The following is a 25171-nucleotide window of genomic DNA, read 5'->3' on the forward strand; positions in this document are numbered from 1 at the left end:
ATGTACCATGACTGTACACACAGAGAACTTCTAAAAAATACAGTTCTCAAACTTTTTGGTCTTATGACGCCTTTCTACTCTTAAGAATTACTGAGAACTTCAAAGAACCTTTGTTTATGCAGCTTAAATCTATCAATCTTTACCATTTTGGGAATTAAGACTGAGAAACTTAAAAATATTTATTGATTCATTAAAAGAGAATGATAAACCCATTGTATATTAACAAAACATTTTTATTTAAAAAACAGTATTTAAAAAGAATTATTGAAAAGACTGTTACAGTTTTATATCTCTGCAAATCTCTTTAATGCCTGGTTAAGAGATGACACTTGGATTCTCATATCTGTTTTTGCATATCATCTGTTGTGATAAATTTTTTTAAGTTGAAGAAAAGACAGGACCTTGGAGCCCCCAATGAGAACTCTCTGGTCCTTTGAAAACCACTGTCCTATAAAGTAGTTCAGAAGAATATATATAAGTGGTGAGATTATTAGTGTCCTCATTTTTTTTCTATTCCATTTATATATATTTGCCAACAGTGAAGATGGATTACTTGTACAAACTCTAATTGAGAAAGGAAGAAGCCTGAGCATGTTGAGGAAAGATTATAGAGACCCTCAAAATCCAGGCAGAGAAGTTTATACTCGGGAAATGAAGGAGCCTCTGTAATTTCTTAAATAGGAAGATGACTCGGTAAAAATTGTATTGGGGAGTAAATTGATTAGAATGGGAAGAGAAGAGCTACTTCAGAGGTTGTTGCAGTAATCCAGGAGCATGGTGAGGTGGGCTAGGCCTCACATATTGGTGGAAATGGAGAGGAAATTTCAAAACCTGAAAGACATTTTGAAAGCAGAATTACCAAGACTTGGTAAGGGGATGTAGAAAGGGAAGAGTCAAAGATGACTAAGAGTTTTTAAGTCTAAAACATTTGAAGAGTACTTTCTCCCTTATATCCAACCTTTAATTTTTTCTGAAAATTATCCCAATAAAGCTAATTAGGGTTTTGTCTTGCTTTTTTTTTTTTTTTTTTCCAGAGTTGGCCAGCCCCTTGTAGAGCCTAAGAGAAAGTCAACCCAGTTCCCAACTGCAATTGGTCAGTTACTTCCAGAAGAAAAGAAAGACCTATGACATCCCTGGAGAGTTCTTACCTATGACATCCCTGGAGTGTTACTTGCTGCAATCATCCCTCAGGCCCTGCATACAATAACGGGCTGTCTATCCAGTTCCTGTTTGCCCTGGACACCTGCAGTTCACCTCTTATGCACTCCAGCACCCCCATCAGCTCCCTCTTCTCCTTCACTAGCCCAGCAGTGAAGAGACTGCTAGGCTGGAAGCAAGGAGATGAAGAGGAAAAGTGGGCAGAGAAGGCGGTAGACTCATTAGTGAAGAAATTAAAGAAGAAGAAAGGAGCCATGGATGAGCTGGAGAGGGCCCTCAGCTGTCCAGGGCAGCCCAGCAAATGTGTGACAATTCCCCGGTCCCTGGACGGGCGGCTGCAGGTGTCCCACCGCAAGGGTTTGCCCCATGTCATTTATTGCCGAGTGTGGCGCTGGCCTGACCTCCAGTCTCACCACGAGTTGAAGCCGCTGGAGTGCTGTGAGTTCCCATTTGGCTCCAAGCAGAAAGAGGTGTGCATTAACCCCTATCACTACCGCCGGGTGGAGACTCCAGGTGAGTTTTCTTCCTGATAATCACGGTTTATTTTAAAAGTTGAGGAACTGTATCCCAGTTGATGAGGAGTGATGGGGCATCAGCAAGACAAAGACCCCCCCCACCACCACCACCAAAAGAAAAGGAAGAGGGGAAGGTTCAGTTTTGAGGAAGTAATCCAGACTTTTATAGTCAGAAAAATCTAGAAAGAAGATACTTTCAGTATACATGTAAGTTTTGTGTGATTTTGAAAAATGAAGTTTGGATGTATTTCAGAGTTATCATCGTCATGTTTTTCTAGTTCTTGGGGTCTTTGAAGGTCTTAATACGGCCTTGATATGATTAACTGTAAAAAATAAACATCCTCCTTCCCATCCTCTCTCCCTCAATGAAACCGGACTAAGCTAAAGAAGGGTTTTCGCTGCCACTCTCCGCGAGCTCAGGTACACGGAAGTATTTCTCCCTGGGTCTGCAAACAGCCGGTGCAAGAACTGCTGGAAATCCTCCTAGGAAGGAAAGCACCAGGGGCTAGGAGGGATTGGCAATCGTTCTTAAATGTGGCTTTAAATGTAAGAAGGTATCGTTCTGAAACTCTTCACACACCCGTGTGTGTGCGTGGGCACATATTTCCCCCCCTTTTTGAAGTCTGGTGTTACCTTTGTCCTTCACACTGGCTGTAAGAGTTTGACTCCATTTCTATTTGGATTGAGTGTTCTTGTGGCTACAGGGATGCAGTTTTTTTTTTTTTTCCTAAAGATTTTATTTATTTATTTGAGAGAGAGAGAATGAGAGACAGAGAGCGTGAGAGGGAGGAGGGTCAGAGGGAGAAGCAGGCTCCCCGCCGAGCAGGGAGCCCAATGCGGGACTCGATCCAGGGACTCCAGGATCATGACCTGAGCCGAAGGCAGTCGCTTAACCAACTGAGCCACCCAGGCGCCCCAGGGATGCAGTTTTAATAGGAGCTTCCTCTCCCTGATTGGCCACTTGCCTTGTTCCAGGAGACCAGAGGGCTGGCACACGAGCTCTGGGAAATGGCCCATGTCCATTGAAGATGGTTCTGTCTAGGCAGGCAGGCCGTGGTGGGAGTCCAGCCTGCCGCCTGGCTCCAGGGTTCAGTTAACCTTACAGCAATAATGGAGAAGTTGTGCCCAGCCGCCAGTGGTCTTAGCGAGGCGACCTTTCAGGCTCCCAGATCTTGCCGTCATGTTGTAAAACTGCCTTGGTGTGGATGCTTCTCACGGTCACTTCATCCCGGGATTGAGTCCCAGTATGAGACTGTTGAGAAAGTCCTGGTGAATCTGATGAGTTTTCACCAGATCATATGGGTCTTAGCCTTCTTCCTTTCTTTCCGCTTCTCTCTGGGCTCTCGGCATACTAAAAAAAGTCTTTCAGGTCCGAGTTAATGACAATGACTTGATACCTTTTTTGTTTCAAAGATTTGAGTTATATTAAACATTCAGAATATACCCAATGAAAAAAATGTTCATTAAGAAATCATTTCTGGGGCGCCTGGATGGCTCAGTCGGTTAAGTGTCTGCCTTCGGCTCAGGTCATGATCCCGGGGTCCTGGGATCCAGTCCTACATCGGGCTCCTTGCTCAGAGGAGAGCCTGCTTCTTCCTCTGCCTGCCGCTCCCCCTGCTTGTGCTCCCTCTCTCTCTCTCTCTCTCTGACAAATAAATAAATAAAAATCTTAAAAAAAAAAAAAAAAAGAAATCATTTCTCTCTTCCTGAGGAATGTAGTTGTAAAAGGTACATTGTGAGAAGTATCTTGTTAAAAGTCTCTGGTTTTCTTTTTGAATACTAGAAAATCTAATTTTATCTTAAATTTTTTTTAAAGATTTATTTATTTGAGAGAGAACATGAGAACAAGCGGGGAGGGGCAGAGGGAGAGAGAATCCCGAGCAGATTCCAAGCTGAGTGCAGGGCCCAACATGGGGCTTGATCTCATGACCCTGAGATCATGACCTGAGCTGAAAGCAAGAGTCTGACGCTTAACCAGCTGTGCCACCCAGGCACCCCTAGAACACCTAATTTTAAAGGCTTATTTGGTATTTTAGTTTATGTAAGTTTCTTTTAGAAATGATAATGTGAATATTTTTACATATGGCAGATAGATTTCATATCATTGTATTTTAGGTTTGAGGTTCCAAAATGAAAGATGGGTGGAGATTATATTAATTTTAAGGTAATATTTAAGCCATCCAGGATTTTTTTATTCCTAACTTTGACTTTTTTATTAGAAAAAGCAAATTTATATTTAACTTTCTGGCCGTGTTTAAAGTAAATATTTTGAGAATAGTGAGGATGCTAATGTTAAGTGAGTTTACTGGGTTCCTAGTTACCATAAAACTTAATTAAGTTTTCCATTTGAAATCCAAATATTTTGACACCCCCACCCCTCATTTTAGGAACATTGAAGGCTGCACTCTGATTTTCTTTTTACTCACACAACCATTTATATCATTTATTTAAGTTCTTTTCTAACTATCTGTAGTGAAGGACAAATTTTAATTTTTAAATTTTCAATCCTTTAAATATCAATACTTTTGTAATACAAACGAATTACTAGACAAATGAAATTTTAAGAAGACTTACAAATGCAAGTCTAGGTTTGTTTTGTTTTTTTACTATAACAATATATTTTATATCTGCATTTTAACAGATATAAAATTACTCTGTCAAGTTGCTATTAAAGTTTCTAAACGTTCACTCTCAATTTCAATACTGTATCTTCCTTGACTGGTACCTAGCATCTGGTTAAGTGTTACCAGTCCCCAAATCTCACTTTGCATGGCTTGTGTCTTGTAGCTTCTATGCAAAAAGTGTTTTTGTAGTGTGTGATGATTTTACTCTATGTAACTGGAGCTTATTTCAGGAGTATAATTTCTTCTTTACATAAAATACCCATATATAAAAACCACATGACTTTTGAAAGAGATACAAAAGCTTTTTCAGCTCTGCTTTGCACCCCATATGCGGAGTTAATTCCTGCCACTGTTCTCCCCCATGTAATGCTTAGTTGTTAAGATAGTGTTGTATTTAAAAGGTGGCATAAAATTGAAACCAATGTCTGTAATCTCACTATGTCATATTTGTAAGCAGCAGTTATGATCTAGAAATAGAATTTAATAATTAAGAATAGCTATTGCTATGGATTGAACGTTTATGCCCTCCCCTCCAAATTCATATGTTGAAAACCAAAAATGCTTAAGGTGATGGTACTAGGAAGTGGGGGGGCTTTAGGAGGTGATTCAGTCATGAGGACAGATCCTTACGAATGGGGTTAGTGCCTTTCTTAAAGAGGCCCCAGAGAGATCCCTCATCCCTTTCCACCATGTGAGGGCACAAAAGATCACAGTCTGCAGCCTGAAAGGGAGCTTTCCCCAGAACTCCAGCCTCTGGAACTGTGAGAAATACATTTCTATTGTTTATAAGCCACCCACTCTATGGTATTTCTATTATAACAGCCCAGATGGACTAAGACAGCTATGTTTGGAGTGGAAGTATTTAAAAATATGATCAGGACAGATCTAAGGTAAACTAGCCAGTCAAGCCAAATAACAACCAGGATGATACCATCGGTTTTCTTTACAGAAATCACTGCCTTTGGTTTTACGTGGATGGTAAAAATACGTTATGAAGACATTTGTTTCAAACAAAGAAAACTAACCCCCCTTTCTTTTTTCTTTTAATGTCTCAGATCTCCGGCCCATGAAGAAATAGAAGTCTCTGCATTCAGAGGGTGTGAGGCATTATGTTTAACAATGTTAGGAATACACTATAGATATTTTACGGTACAACTGAAGTCACAGAGATTATTCCAGTTCTTCTTCATCCAAAAAAGAAAAATGAGTGTTTGTTTGAATCATGTTAGCATTGTGATGAAGAAGTGTCATTGCAGAAGAAGCCATATACCATTTACTCTGTCGGGCCCTCCTTTTCAGACTATTCATGAAGCAGGTCGTCTTTTTACTCCTCCATATTCATGGAACACATAAAAGGAAATGTGATGGCTTATCATCCAGCTCATTTTTGGATGATGATGTTGAGTGTTCTGTAATGTCATATATTACACACGTAGATGCACATACTGGCTTTTAAAGGGGGAAGAAATCATTTGCTTCTCTGCCACCCTCAACTGTGGTCGTTAGTTTTAAAACTTGTCATTTACCTGTTTGAGTTTATTTTCTACCTGTAGAACGGAAAACTGTTGCTTGTTAAGAAAGAGGTAAATGTATGATAGCGGGGAAGTGGTAGGCTTTGTGACCGATGTTATTGTGATTTTGTCGCTGTCGTTGTCATCTGTTTATTCCAAAACATTTATTTTTTATGAAAGTTTTTACCAATACTTGCATGTGGTAACAAATCAGTAGTGTTGTTAAAAACAAGAGCTAGCCCATCCATCTCCAGAAACAACCTCTTTTAATCATTCTTGGCTAGTTCTTTTACATGTCCCCTCCATTATCACTAAAAATTACGGAGATAACTCTAGATAACATATTTATACACCTAGACAATATGTTTATACATTAATTACTAGAAATTATGGAGGTAATCCTTCATAATATGCTTATATATCTGTTTCTAAACTTTTCACCTTGAGATAATTTCACTGACTAATATAAAAGATTTAGCTAACTTATATTAACTTCTTCACTGTTTTTAAATCTCTGATATCTATATTTTAGTTTATGGTTTATGTTATTTTTTGGCTATTGTATTGGTTTCCATCATAGGAGCTGGGGTAAGAATTATTTTCCCTTAGAAGAGCTTTGCAATTGCCTTTGACCACTTCCTCCCTGTTTTCTCTGCTTCTCTTTCTGGAACTTACGTTGGTCACAGGTTGCACCACAAAATTTATTGATTATCTTCTTTCTGCCAGGCACTGTGACACTTTAAAAGTCAATAGGAACTAGGAATGCCTGGATAATACTTGCCATTGAGAATTGCATCCATTCCTAACTTTTTGTATATAGATTCAGGATCAAAAACACTTTTTTTTTTTTAAAGTATGGAACCCAGAAGAAACATACATAGGGCTTTATTTACAAGTTTTCTTATTGATGCTTATCTTTTATTTATTCATTTTTATTACGCTCTGTTTATATTTTACTTAATAATTTTTAGGTACCTTTAGATCTTTCTGGTAAAGACAAGTAGATGATTTTTTTTTTTTTTTTTTTTACTTTAGCAGCACTACTGAGCCTGAAATTTAGGCTGGCCGTCTGAATAATTCAACGTGTCTCTGAAAGAAAAATATTCTGGGCATCACTTAGAAACCAATTTTGCCTTAGAAAAAGAACAAACCACTTTATTGGCAGAATCAAAGGAGGACACAAACAATTAGGCCTGCAGAAGGCCAGATAATAGGGCAGCTCTGGTAATTTCTGTGGTAGGAATGAATAGGCAGTCCATTTAGAGTGCTGACATCAGAATGATTCTCCTCTAAACTTTTTACTGTGATACTCTGTTTAATATTCAGTTTGCAAGAAGAGTGTTTAAGAGCTAAACACTGGTGTTTAGCTTGCTTCACCAGCTCACTTTCTGGGAAATGATGGGACCTTAATTGGCAGTTTTACCGTAAGCACAAAGAATAGTGGATGGGCAGTTCCCAGAAAACAGAGTTTCATCATGAAAAAATGGACAGACACGAAGAGCAGGCACCCACTGGACTTTGTGCCAGCCGGCCCATGCGCAGTTCTAATCGCCTGGGTCCTTTCTCCTCCTAGTGCTGCCGCCTGTCCTCGTGCCAAGGCACAGTGAATATAACCCCCAGCTCAGCCTCCTGGCCAAGTTCCGCAGCGCCTCCCTCCACAGTGAGCCTCTCATGCCGCACAACGCCATCTATCCGGACTCTTTCCAGCAGCCTCCGTGCTCTGCCTTCCCTCCCTCGCCCGGGCCTGGGCACGTGTTCTCACAGTCCCCGTGCACCGCCGGCTGCCCTCACTCCCCAGGAAGCCCCTCGGAGCCAGAGAGCCCCTATCAGCACTCAGGTCAGTAAAAGCCATTGTCCGTCCACATGGGGTATGAGCCAACACGACCAATTACGGCGGGACCATCATAATTACAGTCACTCTTACATTCATACGGAGCTTTGCCGTTTACATGGCCGTGTCCTGTGGGCCTTCAGACCCTGCCCTCCTCTAAGATCAGGGCCATCTGGGAGCAGTTATTCTGGAGCTGCAACATATCTTTGCTCTGGTTTCTGGTTCTCATCCTCTGGAAGAAGCTTATTGGATTTGAACAGCATCTCTGGGAATTTCCAGGGATTTTTTTTTTTTTTTTTTTTTTTAAGGTAGCAGAAATAAGATTATAAAATACTTCTCTAACCCAAGCAAGAAGACTTGGCCTGAGGGCAAGCAAGGTGAGGGGTCTTTGCTTGGCCTTTTTTCTGGCTGTCTCTTTGAATAAACACAGGACGTCCCTACCTCCAAAAGAAGTATGCCTAACTTCACTGGGGCAGAGTCAGGGCTCCCCTAGCCAGTGCAGTCTCCTTTTGTGCTGTGTGAAGTCAGCACAGCATCCTGAAGACGGAGCTGTTCTGTAAACGCTTGCTGAGCTGAAAAAACCTATGGAAGGGAAATCCTGTGCCAAAGGGAGAACCAAGCACATTGTCACAGTTCCATGTGCTGCGACGCCTGTAAAGTGGGTCTAAGTTAGATCATGAAGAAGAGATTTATATGCACCTCAGGAATGTGAGCTAAATCGTATCCTGAGTGACAAATTCTCCGAGGCATGCATAAGCTCATTTGGTGCTAGATGTTACAATGTGCCTCCTCATTCATGTGTGCATATATTCCTTTATTTAACAGCTATTTATGGAACGTTTATTATATACAAGCATTTCCTTAGGGAGCTGAAAGGAGGATTAAAAGATTGGTAAAAATTGTTCCTGTCCTCACAGAACTTATAAAATGTGGGAAGACAGAAAAGGAGTTGCTGCCTCCTTTCTGAGTTAGTCAGTTCTTCCTTTTGCCCTCTCAGCGATACAGCTACTATATTCATACACATCTACTCTTGCATTTATCACACTACATTATATAATTCCTCATTGTATATCTCCCCCATTCGACTGCCAGTCATCTTCTCTTTTATATGTGTTGCACAGACCCTAAAACACAGTAGTTGCTCATCAGTTGATTGCCGAGTAAATGAATCCCCACACAGGCATTTGGAACTGGGCTAGAGCTCAGGCTTATAGCTGTTGATGTTACTGAGTCAGTGAGTAATGACTGAGCACCTGCTAAGTGTCAGGCACTGTGCTACTGCAAGGGGTACAATAATGATTGATTCTGACAATAGTCTCTGACCTTCAAGAGGTAATAACTGTTGAGAACAGTCATGTAAGTAAGCAACGAGGCTGTTGCGGTCCGGGCAGGTAACGATAAGGACGTGAGCTAAGGAAGGGATGTGGGGATGGAGAGAAGACAATGAATTTGAGGAGGTGGACTCAGCTTGATGCAGGGGTGAAGGCTGAGACTCTGGGAGGAAGCTCAGGAGTCATTCCACACGGGGAGAGGGGGAGATGGTTGCTGTCTTACAAGGGGCCGGATTCACCGAGAAAGGGACACAACAGGGAGAGAAGTCATTTGAAGACAGAGCCATGGCTAAGGGACAGGAGGATAATTATGTCACAGAATACATATTTACTTGAAACCTATCTGTGCTATAAAGATCACCTGTACTGAGCTTGTCTTCCTGCACTGGTGAAACTAACAGGTTGATATTGTTCCCTCTTCCCACCCATGAAGGATGGACCCTAACACCCCTGCAGAAGCTGGTTAGTTTTCATGGAGGGAATGGCTCTTTTAATTTCAAAGAAAATAATTCTTTTCTGAACGATTAACAGCAAAATGCAACCTAAATAACAGACCCTTAGATGAGTGAGACTAAAAGGAGATTCTGAAATTAATTGGTTCAGCCCCTTAATTTTTTTTTTTTACCAGCTTTATTGAGATATAATTCATACATCATACAGTCCACACACTTAAAGTGTGCAATGTAGTGGTTTTCATACATTAATTTTTAAAGTTGCAGTAAGATATATATCATATAAAATTTGCCGTTTTAACCGTTTTAAGTGTACAATCCAGTGGCATTAAGGACATTCACAGTTCTGTGCAACCATCCCCACCATCTATTTGCAAAATTTTTTCATCCACCTAAACAGAAACTCTGTACCCATTAGCAGTAGCTCCCAATTCTCCCTCTCCCCCCTCCTCCAGCCCCTGGCAACCTCCAGTCCGCTTATTGTCTCTATGAATTTGCTTATTCTAGGTACCTCAAAGTGGAATCATACAATATATGTCTTTTTGTGTCTGGCTCATTTCAGTTAGCATAGTGTTTTCATAGTTCAACTATGTTGTTAGCCTGTGTTATTTACTTCATTTTTGTGATTGAACAATATTCCATTATATAGATATACCACATTTAAAAAAAATCCATTCATTGGTTGATGGATATTTGGGTTATTTCCACCTTTTGGCTAGTGTGGATAATGCTGCTCTAAACACTGGCATGCAAGCATCTGCTTGAGTCCCTGCTTTCAGCTCCTTTGGGCATATGCCTAGGAGCAGATATGGTGATATGGTAACTCTGTGTTCAAACTCTGAGTTTTATAGATAGACGTACTCAAGGACCTGCAGAAGAGCCACCTTGCTCTATACCTGTTCCACTAGGCTCGTAGTTTATTTTCTCACAAGGAAATGCCTATCCATGGTCACACAATGTGATCTGTTTTAGAATTGCCAGCAGTGCCTGGCAAATGTACATGGCTACACCCAACAATTGATCTCCAGACTCAGAATTTCTGAGGGTGGGACCAGGAATTTGCATCTTTAACAAGTTTCACTGGTGATTTTTATGCACACTTAAGTGTGGGAACTACTTGGATGGACAAAATTCAGTTCAACAAAAGCAGACTGATTCAGCTTTTCATGTCACTGAACTCCACCCACTGCTAATGTAACAAGTCGATTCTGAACTGACATTAGGAATGTATACAGGAGGGCTCAGTTATTCTGAGGTTCTCACTAAAGAGTTTTCCCTCTCCTGCAGGAGTTTTTATTGTGTTGCGAATTACTTTCTGATATGAAATTATCTACTGAATGCACAGCATTTGCCTAACCATGATCACTGTCCAATTACAGGAACTGATATTTGGGGAGGGGAGCCCTTCTCCGCATGCTTTGGGCACAAGGTTATAATCAGGTTTCAGCTGTTGTGCATTTTGGCGGTGTATTTGGAACAATCTCAGAGACAGTACATCCCTGTGGCCATTGTACAATCCATGACAACAGAGGAATTTAAAAAACTAAGCTCAAAGAAGGTTTGGCTTTCTGTTTTGAAAGCCAGACAACAGACCCCTGCACTATTGAGAAAGCTAGGAGAATACCTCCTTGATTTGAAAATCTTATCATGCAGTCACTGGAACTTAAAACTCTTAGATAACTCCTAAGTCAGAGGGAAAACTAATCAACCGTTTAGTGAGGGTGTCAGGACAACCGATAGCTTCTGTGTGACACAATGTCACTGCGGAATAGCCTTATGACATGACTGGCCTCTCTCGAGCAATAACCCTATGCACCAAGCCCAGGAGTTTCACAGCAAGAAAGGTTGGATCTGACTGTCTTTGTGTAGTGTATCAGTTTGACATGCTTCTGTTTTACTGCTTTCTTTTAGTTGACACACCACCCCCGCCTTATCATGCCACAGGAGCCCCAGGGACCCAGAATGGCCGACCCGTAGATGCCACAGCTGATAGTCATTTAGTGCTGTCAGTGCCTAATGGAGGTAAATTTGTAGATGAACAGCTCAATGTAGCTGTTTTCCAAGAGCGCATTTCCTATTACCCCAAAACAAAACAAATTAAAAAAAAAAAATGTGCTAGCCTGCTATTTCACATGTCTTTGAAGGGGCAGATAGCATGGCTTTGCATTTTAACTTTGGCGTTCCTCAGCACCATAGAGTGAATGTTTGTTTATCATCCTGGTTTCTAGAATAAGTTAATTTTTTATTCTAACCTAACATTTAGACGTTTGTAGTTCTTGATGTTTAGTACAGAAATGGGTATTTGAGTTAGCAATTTTGTCCCAATTGTGTTTCTACTATAGTTTTGTAGTGGTGTCTTTGATTTAGCTTAGAGGGGTGCTCTTAGAAATATACATAAATATATAAATAGGGTTTTTACAGAATTGTATCTGTTTTTTAAAATAGGCTAGGTAAATAAATGTTGCTCAGTCTTAATGTTCATATAAACCACAGGGTGATCTTAGGCAAATGTAGATTTGGAGTCCTTAGATCTGGGGTGGGATCCAAGAATCTGCATTCCTCACAAGCTCCCAGGTGAGGCAGAGCCGTTCAGGAACCACACTGAGTAGAGAGGGTCTAACGGAGCTTACGATTTCAAGTCTGCCGGGGGTGAAGTCTTTTATAAGTAAAGATCCTTTTGTAAATCAAATAATAACCCCTAAATTTTTCATAAATTTATGTTTTAGTGCACATAGGAACACACTGTAGATACAAAAATTACTAGAATATTCAAAGAAAAGAGAGCTAATATAATCAGTCAAAAGACAGAGAAAGAATGTGGGTGGCAAAGAAAGAACTCTGAACTTTGGTTGGTTACTGGCAATTTACTTAGCGTTGAAAAATTTGACGTGAAAACATAACGTTCATGGATTTCCTAATGAAACGTAAAGCTGTCTTTAAAATATTTTATGACATAGAAGTACTCCATATGTATACAATGGAGAATGTGACTCTATGTGGAAGTTTTTTTTTCTTTCTTAAATAATTTAAAGTCCTGTCCAGTGTTTTTGATTTGGCTTTCATCATATCCAAACTATCGTTTTTCATCCTTTGTTAGAAAATGATACTCTTGTCACCGGGACTCCGTTTGGTCCAGTGACAGTAATACCCTCTCTTTCACATGTAGAGAGGAGGTGACCTGCCCCCTTCCTTGGAGCTGTCTCCTCTCGGGGTGATGGGATTTACATTGATCTGTTCATAGCGTTGTTTGTCACACCCTCCCGATACTAATACATATGAGTACAGATGCTCTAGCCATGGGAGAGTCACAGGGATCGGGGCCTCTGTGCCTCACGTGTGGTGACCAGATGAGCTCACCACACAGATCTTTCATCAAGTGACAGGTTTGGAAAGATCACGAAGAGCATCGTCGTCTGGCAGCCACCTCTCCTGGTTGACAGCACGAATGTAAGTGTCCAGGTGGGATCGTGAGATGGGAAGCCGGGCATGATGGGAGTGATGTGCTCTCTGGTTCTTTTTCTTCCAGACTTTCGGCCAGTTTGCTATGAGGAACCACAACACTGGTGCTCAGTCGCCTACTATGAACTCAACAACCGGGTTGGGGAGACGTTCCAGGCCTCCTCCCGAAGCGTGCTTATTGATGGATTCACAGACCCTTCAAATAACAGGAATCGATTCTGTCTTGGACTTCTTTCTAATGTAAACAGAAACTCAACAATAGAAAACACCAGGAGACACATAGGAAAGGGTAAAGGCAAATATGTCATTCCTTATGTGTTCTTCGGAGCTAAAACGTGGGGAGAGAAACAAGCCCCGTATTGCCCGCGTAACCTGGCAGGCTGGTGGCAGGGGGTGAGCTGGCAGAAGGTACAGAGGCTTGCAGCCTCGTGGTCTCTCTGCTTCTAGGGTCAGCGTAGCATCTTTTGGCGGGTGGCGTAGGATAAGTATTATGAAGACAAACAAGAGGATAAATATGAAAGCAGGATGAAATTATTAAATAGAAGTATCATGAATTAATGTTTGAATTGCCTTAAAGATGCTTAAATAAGAAAACTTCAGAAGAGGAATTCTGGCGGGGTGATTGTATATATCAGGTAAAGTACCTTTGGAGATTAGAAGCTAGGTAGTGAAAATCATGACTATTTATGTAGGGAAACCTTTGGTAGCGATTGGGGTTCTCCTGTGGTCAGGCATTGTTAGGAAGCCAGATGGACACAGGCCTCCCTGAGGTCTGGCCAATGAAGTTTTGAAGTCTGTCTCATCGGTGTGATCACGGTAGCAAATCCCAGCTGAGTGTGAGGTCTCCTTGTGTATCTTTAAATCATCTTCTTTGTATTAGAGTAACTGGTAGTGTTCGATACCTGGTTGTCCACTATTCTGTCAGACTACCGTGCAATCATAGTTATACAGAACGTTTAGCGTCATTCTATCTTTTCTCTCTCCATCCAGCCCTCAGGCCACCTCAGGAAGGTAGACACAAATCTTTTCTTTTAGATTTCCAGGGCAGATTCATTATTGTACTTGGTGATACATTCTAATATTCTTCCTAACATACCTCCTAAATGTCCCCTGTTGTAGAAAACCTATAAGCCATTGATTAGAAACAGGCTGAATTTATTCATTGATGTTCTAATGGTGATATTTATGTTTATTTATACCCTGTATTTTTCCATAGTGGCTTTGAGGTGGCTTATGGGAAACCTTTGCACTGAAATGATCAATGAAAAATAGAAAATCAGAAACTGGGGGCTGGGGGCAGCAGGGAAGGAGAACACAACTAAAGGTTAGCATTGTGGTTGTGATTAAAATTGTGCCCTAGGTTTCCTGACAGGGAGGACAAAAAGTGGAAACACAACTGTAGTGTAATTTTTATCCCAAAGAAGGAAACATAGCCATTCTTCAAAGGAAATACTTTCCCTTTGACTGAATTCTTAAATAAATTTCTCAGTTCCTACAGGTTTACTTTCAAATGATTTTTATAAGAATCTTCAGGTGAAATCTAAAGGCAGAACATTAAAACATAATATTGTGGGGCTGTGTGCTGAGGGGTTTTCCAGGTTGGTCTGTGTATGAGACTTTGGCTAATGCCACTTGGTCCAAAGATAGAATTCAAACGCGAAAGGAGTGTTGAGTGCCTTCTGCGAATCTTTCTGCAAGTATCTCGTTAAAGGTTCTGCTGATGCGGACATGGGAGTTGAGGTTCTGTGTGTTACTGGCTGAGAGCTAATCCCCGAGTTAAGAAACCATAGGAACAAGAGCTAGGACTGACGGCCTCTTATGAAAACCAGGACATCCACCTAAGTGCTCACTGGATGAAAGGGCACTCCACCCTCTTGTGGTCCCCACTGCGAAGTCCGTATTCTCAGAATGCTGTTTTAGAAGTGCTTTACTGAGAAAAAAATAAAGTTAGAGGAGCTCTAAGCCATGCCATAAAGCATGGGGAAAAATCAGCTTAGAATATTTTTAAAGGAAGAGCTATCAGTCTTTATGAGGTCAGGGGACTGTTTCTAGGGTGCTCCCTTGGATTATTTGGTTCTGAGCAGCATGGCTTCCTGAATAAGTTTGCAGCAAAATGCCTCCTAGATTAGTGAATAAGTTAACTTGTTCTTTGGAGTTAATTAATCAAGACGCTTAGATTTTGGAGATAGGCATTCATCTCACAAATCTTTGTTGAGCATCTATTCTTAGCCAGACTGTCCCACCATTAGGGATGAAACATTAGGGATGTTTCCTTGGAATCAAAGAAACAAAACAAAAACAAAAACAAAAAAATCTGGCTTTCATGGGTTACACATAAGTAAGGAAAGACAGAGAAGGAAAAATGTTATATATGTCTAAGGATTCGTCTAGAGGAAAACACAGGAGAGGAAGAGATTGGGGAGAGCTTGTTATAAAGTAGAATGGGATAGCCAGGGAAGGCTTTCCTAACAAGGTGACATTTGAGCAGAAAGAGAAAGAGGGAATTAGCCACATGGAGGGGGAGCTTTCGAAGCAGAGGGAGCAGCAGGTGCAAAGGCCCTGAAGCCTGCCTGGTATATACCTTGTAAGAAGAGCAGGGAAGCCAGGGTGAGTGGAATACAATGGGTAAGGAATTGGGGAAGTCGTAGAAGAGGGGATAGGACCAGGTCACAAGAGTTTACAGATCTGGATTTTCACTTTAAAAGGATTCCCTTTTAAAGCTAGTACAGTAAAATTAAACTGTTTAGTGGGGGAAGGGTGAGAGGTTTAAAAACACGCACGAAAGAGAAAACTGAAAGGTTCTATAACAAATGTTAGCTTTGATTATTTCTGGGCTGTGCCTTTGTGGCTGAGTTTTATTCTCTGCATCTCTGTATTTTCTCAGTCGTCTCTCGTGGGCTTTCTTGCTCATGAGAGGATGGGCGGGGTGTGGGCCGTGACCTGTCAGGGCAGGCCTGGATAGCTGCAGCAGTGCTGAGAAGCATCTCCGTGCAGCCCAGCCTAGCAGAGCAGCTGAGTGTGAGTACTGAGGTGGGCCATTCCGTGGAGTTCAGTTGGGCCCCAGTCTGTTTGCTCATCATATTGTACAAAGAGATTTAAAGTTTTCAGGTTCAGATTTGGGGGACTGACCTTGCCTCCAGCCTAGCGATGGCTTTGTATGGCTTTGTACGAGGAGCCTCTTTCTCTAGAGAAGCTACTGCCATCTTCTGGAGAAGCTTTATAATGATGACATAAATCCTGGAAGGCTATGAGGCACACCCTTGGAGTTGTGCAGTGCACAACAACGGGCATCGTTCTCCTGAGGGCCTGTCCTCTGAACCAAAGCCCTGGCATGGATCTGGAAATCTGTGCTTTTATATTATTACTTTTCTCATCATACATTAAAACATTATTTATTTTGGAAAATGTCAAACATATACAGAAGTGGACAGAATCGTGTAATGAATATTCGTATCACCCTCTCCAGCTTCAGTAATGATTCACAGTCTGTGCATTCTTATCCTCTATCTCTCCACAGTATTTTTGTGAGAGTATTTTAAAGTAAATCTCAGACTTCATATCCTTTCTTCATAGATTTGAGTATTTATATATTTATATAAGGGATTTCTAAATAAAAGTACCATTATTACACCAAGAAATGGGCACTTCCTTAAAGCTCTGAATGATCCTGATATTCAGCCGTGTTTTTAAAATGGTATGCAGAAGACAGGGCAACAAAGGCAAGGGGGAGATCGATTACAAACTCATGATAAGGTGTTGAGTTTGTGCCAGGAAGTTTGGGATTATTCTAAGGGGAATGATGAGGCACCAGAGTCTGAGCAGGGCGATGGGGTAATGAGACTTACATTCTGTGCTGGTATTTGTCCCTTCCTCCCAGTCAGCATTCCTTCCACTCTGGGACTCTGACTTTATCTTTCTTCTGTTAGAGTCCAGAGCCTCAGAACCGTCTCACCAACCGAAGCAACCCACCTTCCTCCCAGTCTTTCCTGTCATTTCTCTGTCTCATTCAAGACTATGGAAGAGGACCCAAAGGGAACACACTTGCAGTCTGACTTAGCAGACCCAAATGAAAACCACAGTGTCTCTGGCCCTAAGTAACCACAATACAGGACTCCACACTCCCTCATCTTATAGAACGCAGGCGGCAGTCACACACAAATGGGAAGCCTGGGTAGAGAGGGATGCAGCCCAAGAGATGTTGGAAGAGCTTGCCTGAGGACCACACTGCCCAGGTCCTCTTTGGCATCTCAGGAAGGGCATTATCCTGTTGCTCCCTGTTCTCTATGGAGATTTTGAATCTAAAATACAAGTCGTTTAAAGCCACTGTTTTGGCTTATCAAGTGGATGCAAATAAAATATCTGCCTACTTGACTTTTTTATTTTAAGATTTTATTTATTTATTTGAGAGAGAGAGCACAAGAGGGGGTAGGGTCAGGGGGAGGAGGAGACTCCCTGCTGATCAGGGAGCCCAACATGAGACTCGATCTTGGGACTCCAGGATCGTGACCTGAGCTGAAGGCAGTCGCTTAACCGACTGAGCCAGCCAGGCACCCTTGACTTTTATTTAGATGCCACTGTCTCTAGCCAAAGCCCAGCCTCCTTCACAATGGGGTTGAATTCCACCTTTGTCCTGCCCTTCAGAGCCGACTCAGGCCTCCATGTGCTCATCCCATTGACTCTGCCCACTCTTTTTGCTCAGGGCACTAAATTCCTGCCTGTCTGCCCAGGCTCTTCTCTGCTTTCCTTATTCTGCCTGTGGTTGCAGATAATACTTTCACAGGGTTGAAAATCATCCCCTAAATAAAGACCAGAGTCAGATAACAAAAATCCTATCGATTCAACTTAGGTTCTGGGAGGATTATAAATTTGAAGGTCCTTCAATTCAAATACATCCTGAACACTGGGTCATCTCATTCTCTGGCTCTTTCCACCCTGGCTCACCCTCTTTTTGAACAACCATAACCACCGCAGGGGCAGACCTTTCCCCCCGGGAGCTCGTGGGGACTGGGAAAGGAAGTCTGCTTGTATTTGCCCCAGCCTCCCCTCCAACGGGTCAGTGCAGCCGGGTAGCCATGTCCCAGCCGGTGAGGAGCATCCCGCCTGGACTGAGCATCCAGTGCCGTGCTTCAGCTCTGTGACTCCTGACCAGTCTCCTCAGTGACGTGGCTGGAATACGCAGCGCTGAAAACCATTCTTTTCTAAAATTCTATTAAGGGAAAGGAGATGGGAAACGGAAACAATAAATATGCTGGGAGGCAGTCACAGCTAATGCACTGTCGCCTCGGGTGCTCCTGAGAACCTGACAGGGGCAGCCGGTGGCTGGTGCTCTCAGTGAGGTTTTCTAAATGCACGGCTATGCAGAAGCCCCCAGAGGTCTGTGAATTCTATTATTTAAAAATGGGTATTTTCAGTTTGAGGGGACCCAAAATCTATCCATCTGCGTGTATTCTGGATCCTTTCTGTGAACCCCTTGTGACCGCATGGCGATTATATTTGCAATCACGTTGACCCCTAATGCTGGAGAATTTGGTTTCTGCTGAAAGGCTGGAGGAAAACTGCTGGGATTTAATGTTCACTAGACTAGAACATCTTCATTTCATCTAACCCCAGTCCCTTAAGGCTATAAATGTATGTTAAGTCTTAAACCCAAACACTTGGGGGAGAGAGTCAGCTCAGGTTTAATCTGGAGTGAAAATTAGTGTGGGCAGCACCAATCTCAGGGTGGTGTTTTGCTTTTTAGTCCAAAAATGTGAGGTAAAGTTAAAATAAGTGACATTTTGATGATGAGTCTTTATATCTGAAAAGGTGGCAAGAATTTCGTTGTTCCTAAGTAAAATACAGGCATTATTTCTGTGATCTATAATAGCAGGTGACAAGTTCTAAAATGAAATAGATCTCTTTGAGGTATTTATTAAGACAAATGGATCCGTAATTGTTGTTGGAATAAAATGTAAACTTCATTTATTGTTTCCTCTGAAGTGGGTTTAGTGTATGCACGTCAGTGACATTTCCACGATACTATCTGTGCCCAATTTCTCTTTTTTTGTTGATACATGGACCCAAAGGACTCTGTGATGTTTTCTGCATTGTGTATTTACTTTGCCTCTAATATTGTGAGCCCTTACTCTTGGAGTGAATAAGCGTGAGATTGAGAGTGACAGAAGGAGCAGTACAAGAGAGCCTCAGTAATCATTGTAAACATGGGGTGCAATCCACTTTTAAATGGATTCATGGAAAAAAAACCCACAGAGTATCATCAGAACAAGTGGGCATTCGATCACACTTTTTTTTTTTTTTAAAGATTTTATTTACTTATTTGAGAGAGAGAGAGAGCATGAGAGGGGGACGGTCAGAGGGAGAAGCAGACTCCCTGCCGAGCAGGGAGCCCTATGCGGGACTCGATCCCGGGACTCCAGGATCATGACCTGAGCCGAAGGCAGTCACTCAACCAACTGAGCCACCCAGGCGCCCTCGATCACACTTCTTACTACGGCTGGTGATACTAAAATTAATTCATAATTCATAATTATAAAGTTATAAAGGCATAAACAAATTGGGATAGAAATTAATTTCACAATAGATCGTCACAGACCTTGAGGTTGCAATGAGAAGGGAATGGTGTGAATCCTAAACTAAATAGGCTGCTGGTGCTTGAGGCATGCTGTGTTTACCTCGTAGGTGTGCATTTATACTACGTCGGGGGCGAGGTGTACGCGGAGTGTGTGAGCGACAGCAGCATCTTTGTACAGAGTCGGAACTGCAACTATCAGCACGGCTTCCACCCGGCCACCGTCTGCAAGATCCCCAGCGGCTGCAGTCTCAAGATCTTCAACAACCAGCTCTTTGCTCAGCTGCTGGCTCAGTCAGTTCACCACGGATTTGAAGTCGTCTATGAGTTGACTAAGATGTGCACTATCCGCATGAGCTTTGTTAAGGTGAGGCATGCTTGCTTTCAGATAGTAAGCTGGAAGGTGAAAAACAAAATAAAACAACCCCCAAAGCATTCTTTGGGTGCTGTGGCAGCTATTCCACCCATTCAAGTAGGCAACCGGGTTTTTGTTGTTGTTGTTTTGGGGGCTTTCTCTTGGAACTTGGCTCCATTGTTTCCAAGAAGAGCTCCTCCAGGAGTATCAACTCTCTTGTTTAGCAGTTACAAGGAAATTCTTAAGCGTTTTACTTTTGAAGGAAGAACAAGTTAAGGTAGTAATCGGATTATTTTTCATGCACAAGATGAAGTGACAATGATAATTTTAGAGGATTTGATGCCGCAGAGGGTTTTTTTTTTCCATCTCTCAAATTCCTGAGCACTGCTATCTCTCAATAAATGTTGAATGTATCTGAATTGAATACAACATTGCCCTTACTCTTAGCATACAGACCAACAGAGGAGATCATATTTATAAATAAGCTACAAAATAGACAGTGGTGGCTCTAAGACAAGCTAGTGTACATTAAGTGCTGTTATAAAGGCATAAACAAATTGGGATAGAAATATTATGTTGTGTATGATTAATTCTGAGTGAGTAGTAGATGTTCTGTTTATGAATATTTATTGAATTTCTCAAATTAGATCTTACTAACGTTGATGTGAAGGTTTCGGAGAACTGAGGAAGTTAGTGGGAAGGAAAACCAACTGGATTTGCACGCTGAAGTCTTTGGCTGTTCCTTCTCTTGCAAAGCACTTGCAAAAAGTTCTGATATTTCCGATCTGAGCTTGTTTATCAAACTCTGGGTCTGTTTGACAGTTTTCACACTGCTGCATATCCATCCAAGAAATCAGTATGGCTTGTTCCAGGTTTTTTTCAAAGTAAAATTTATTAATTCTTTAAGATTACCATGAAAAAGAATTGTCCTATTTTTCTATACTCTAATTTTTATTGTATTTATAATTTTAGTAAATATTTTAAAAATAACATCAAGAATATAGTTTCCAATTAAGAAAATGGCTTTTTGAAACCATTTCTTTCATGATGACAAAGCAAATTTACTGCTAAGCTTTAAAAGCATTTTTATATTGTAAAGCTATTAGCAATTACCTGGAAATCTTTCCAAATGTTCTGATGCTTTGGAGCCAGCAGAGGGCATTAAATTGCCATTAACGAAAAATCATCTGACTCACAGTTATTTTTTCCAGGTCCATGTTTTTAAATTAGGATGAAATGCCAGTACGTCAGAGGTAATTATTTCACTCACATAAGCTTGCATAGACAGCTGATTGTCCTAAGATCAGCTCGATCTATTTCATAAAGCTATACAATTCACAGAAAACAATAATACTGCAAATATCACAACAGACAATCAGTTTAAAAGAAATTTAAAAGTTCTCATCATGGGGAAGAAATGTGTAAATATATGAGGGGATAGATGTTAACTAAATGTATAGTGGTGATCATCTTGCATATATCCAATCATTACGTGTACACCTAATACTAACACAGTATACATCAATTATAGCTCAACAAAACCGGGGCGGGGGGGGAAGAGAGTACATATAAAAATAATGTAAAATATCTCATTAGTAATTTCATATCAATTATGTATTGATAGGATAATATTTTAGATAGATCGAATTGAATAAAACACATTATTAAAATTTAAAAAAAAGAAATTATAGGACTAAAGACTGGTGGCTACCACTGAGATATGATGGACTAGATCATCTTTGAGGCATCTTTTATCTTTGATTTTTACTGATTCCAGGACTCAGTCGGTCAGTCAATAAGATATTATTGAGCGCCTACCATGGACCACACCAAGTGCCATTCTAGGCATTGGGATACATCACTGATTCCTCAAGATCTCTGCCCTCATGGACTCAGTATTCCATAGGCAGAGACAGGCACTAAACAACAGCTATAATAAAGAATGTGAATGGAAAGAGAAACATAGAGCAGGATATGGGGAATTGGAGTGCTGGGGTAGGGGTGGGTTGCAAGTTTTAAAAAGATGGGCATGGTGGGCCTCCGTGGGGACTTGAAGGAGACAGGGGAGTTAAGTCATAAGGGTATGTGGAGGGGAAGCAGTAGACACAGAGGAAGGGCAAACCACACTGCAAGAGCTTACCCCCTGACATTTGTAGGAGCGGGGAGGCCAGGGTGCCGGAGTCAGGAGCATGAGTCAGGGAGCCAGGGGTGGGGCTGGGGGGGTGAGATCCACCGCAAGGATTTCAGCTTTTACTCTAACAAGATGGGGAGCCCCTGAAAGGATTTGAGCCGAGAATTTCATAATCGGACTTATATTTTTAAAGGATCACTATAGCTGCTATGTGGGTTGTAGATACTATGCAGGCAAGGATGGAAGCCGAGAGACCAGCTTGGAGGCCATTGCAGTATTCAAATGAGAGTTGAAGTTTGCGTCCACTAGGAGGAGCATTCTCAGAAGGTGTAAGAAGGGGAAGGATTCTGAGTTGCACAGGTGATTCCATGGGGGTGAGGGGGTAAGTGAAAGGAGGAGTTAGAGAGATGAAGTTGCCTCCACCCAGGAGGGAGAAGATGCAGGTGGGTCAGGTGTAGATTGAAGATTAAGATTTCAGTTTTAGTGAGAATAACTCCGTGATGTTTGACACGCATCCACGCGGAGATGCTGAGTAGACAGTTAGATGTACGAGTCTGGATTTAGGGAGAGAGGGCTGGGCTGGAGATGTCAATTGGGGAATTGTAAGCGTTTGCACAGTATTATCCATGAGCCTGGATGGAATTGCCAACAGTGTGAGTTTAACAGAGAAGATCAGGGCTTCTAGGACGGAGCCCTAGGACGCTTCAACCTTAAAAGATAGGGGAAAAGAGAAAGAACCAGAAAAGAAAACTGAGAAAGAGTAACCAATGTAGTAGTAAAACTAAGTAAAAGTAAGGCGCTCTTTAAACCAAAAGAAGAAAGTATGTTGAGGAGGAGAGGGGACGAACTAGATCACGTACTGCCCAAGGAACAGGAAGACTGAGAGCTGATCATTAATTTTAGCATGTGGAGGTCCTTTTTGATCTTAGCAGGAATAGTTTCATTGAAGGCTGGGGTTTAAATGCTCATCAGAATGGAGTTAAGAGAGAATGGAAGGAGAGGAATTGTCCATACAGCCAGTATGGACAACTCGTTTGAGGGTTTTTGCTAGAAAGGGGGTCAAAAATTTGGGCAGTAAGTGGTGGGAGTGTTAGGGCCAAGAGAAGTGTTTTGAAGATGGGAGATATTTCAGCATGTTCCTATGTTGATGGGAATGATCCAGCAGAAAACAAAATATTGCAGGAGACAATGGGGAGATTTGCTGGAATGATGTCCTTGGGAAGGCAGTGGAGCCTTATGCACAACTGGATGGACCGGCTTATTTAGAAGATGGATAATTAATCTGTGGTGAGAAGTAGAAAGGCTGAGTATGTTGGCGCCGGTGCTGTGGAAACTCTTCTGATCGCTTCATGTCTCATTAAAATAAGATGAAAATTGAGAGGAAGGCAAACCATAAGTGATGCTGAACTCTGAAGAAACAAACTGCTGAGGGTTGCTGGAGGGGAGGTGGGTGGGGGATAAGGTAACTGGGTGGTGGGCATTAAGGAGGGCACTTGATGGAATGAGCACTGGGTGTTATATGCAACTGATGATGAATCACTAAATTTTAGTGATGAATCACTGAATTCGAAACTAATAATACAGTATATGTTAACTAAATTGAATTTAAATAAATATTTTTTTTAAAAAAGGTTATCATTCACAAACAGACTGGGGAGTAGGTGTTAGACGTTTTAGGGAACAGAAGCAGGAGTGAGCAGTCATTTGGCGTGGGGGGGGGAGTGGGAGAGCACAGAGACTGGAGGAGTGTCATTCATTGCAGGTGGCATCAGAGATACACTTGAGGCTTGTGGTCACGAATGTAAAGTGTGACCAGGCAGCATGGTTGTGTTGAAATCCAATTTTTTAAGAACTACAGATAATCACTGTTCCCAATAACAGTGATGTGTTATGTCTCTTCATTTTTAAAATTACTTGTCACTGATGTATAACATACAGAGAAAAAAGATAGACCAATTTATTTTTTATTTATTTTTACTGTCTCTCCCACGAATGGTAATAAATTAGAAATTGCCAAAAGTGAGCCAAAAAGAGAGAGAGGAGAAACACGCTTTGTTAGCCAACCCTGAATAATCAAGAGCGCCCTCACTTCTGTCTTTACACCTTTCACATCCACTCACTGGTCTGTAGTGAGCATCTGTTTTGTGCAAAACACTGTCTTCAGCAGGAAGGGATTGAACGTAAAGTCAGGCTCCTTCCCTTGTGGAAGAGAAAATGATTTGCCAGTGTTTCCAATGTGCCTAGAGACCAGACCACTGTAGGTCCGTGTATTGAGCTGTGAGCTCAGAGGGAATCCTTTGATTTGGACTCATCTTCGGGTGTCTGGGTGATGCAAAAATGGTCCTGTACTTACAGGAAGGTGGAGCACACGCTCTCCCGGCTCTCAGGAGCTGCTCTGGGGTGTGGGCTCTGTGTGCACCCACACCTGTCTCACACGTCTAGAGGCTGACCCGGAAGTCTGGCCCCATCACTCTTGGCTCTGTTCTTGCTTTCCAGGGCTGGGGAGCTGAGTATCATCGCCAGGATGTCACGAGCACCCCCTGCTGGATTGAGATTCATCTTCATGGACCACTGCAGTGGTTGGACAAAGTTCTGACTCAGATGGGCTCTCCACATAACCCGATTTCTTCAGTGTCTTAACAGCCAGTCATGTCTTAAGCTACATTTCTATAGAATAGATGCTATTGCAGGCAGTGGCTTATATAGCATTTCAGATCTGCAATTAACTGAAGTTTCTAAGTACATAATGTAAATACATATAATATATACTGTTCGTATTTTTTATCACCGGTTGTTTTGTGCTAGAATTTCTAGTTAACCTGATGCCAGTACAACGTGATTAGAAAAGCAGGTTTTTCATGCCTATGCTATAAGAAGAAGCGGCTTCTTTTGTGGGAGGAAATAAATGAAAGGCAATTGCGTCAATAGAATTTGAAAAATGTTGGCAGGAAAAAAAGGCAGCATTAGTCAGCCGTGTCATTATAAGGCATGTTGTGTGGCCTACCAGAAAAATATCAAAACTGTTTATATCTTACAAATCAGGGTACTAGCAGCACTAGAGAAAGTGACACTTTCAGACAAAAGAAAGCAGTCAAACCCGTAACATTTAAACAATCTCACTTTTAGTGCTATTGGCAAGAAGAAAAAAAAAAAAAAACCAAGCTTGTAAAATTAATTATATAAGATAAGTCACGTAAATTATTTTATTTCCCAAGTTGAAATACCTATAACTGGAC

The 25171-nt window shown here is 41.6% G+C and overlaps 1 protein-coding gene across 2 annotated transcripts; it reads left to right on the plus strand.

The window, feature by feature from the left end:
* Positions 1-1259: 1259 nt before the first annotated feature.
* On the plus strand, positions 1260-24666 carry SMAD9 (SMAD family member 9). 2 transcript variants are annotated; one of them, XM_021678299.1, is made up of 6 exons: positions 1260-1671; positions 7382-7645; positions 11334-11444; positions 12949-13170; positions 19560-19816; positions 24432-24666. In XM_021678299.1, exons 1-6 carry the CDS (start codon positions 1260-1262, stop codon positions 24573-24575), a joined length of 1410 nt encoding a protein of 469 aa, XP_021533974.1. In that variant the 3' UTR covers positions 24576-24666. The 2 variants fall into 2 exon arrangements, with proteins under 2 accessions (XP_021533974.1, XP_044769130.1); XM_044913195.1 differs by lacking the exon at positions 11334-11444.
* The last annotated feature ends 505 nt before the right edge of the window (positions 24667-25171 follow it).

This window comes from Neomonachus schauinslandi, chromosome 3 (assembly GCF_002201575.2).
Source record: "Neomonachus schauinslandi chromosome 3, ASM220157v2, whole genome shotgun sequence".
Lineage (NCBI taxonomy): Eukaryota > Metazoa > Chordata > Mammalia > Carnivora > Phocidae > Neomonachus > Neomonachus schauinslandi.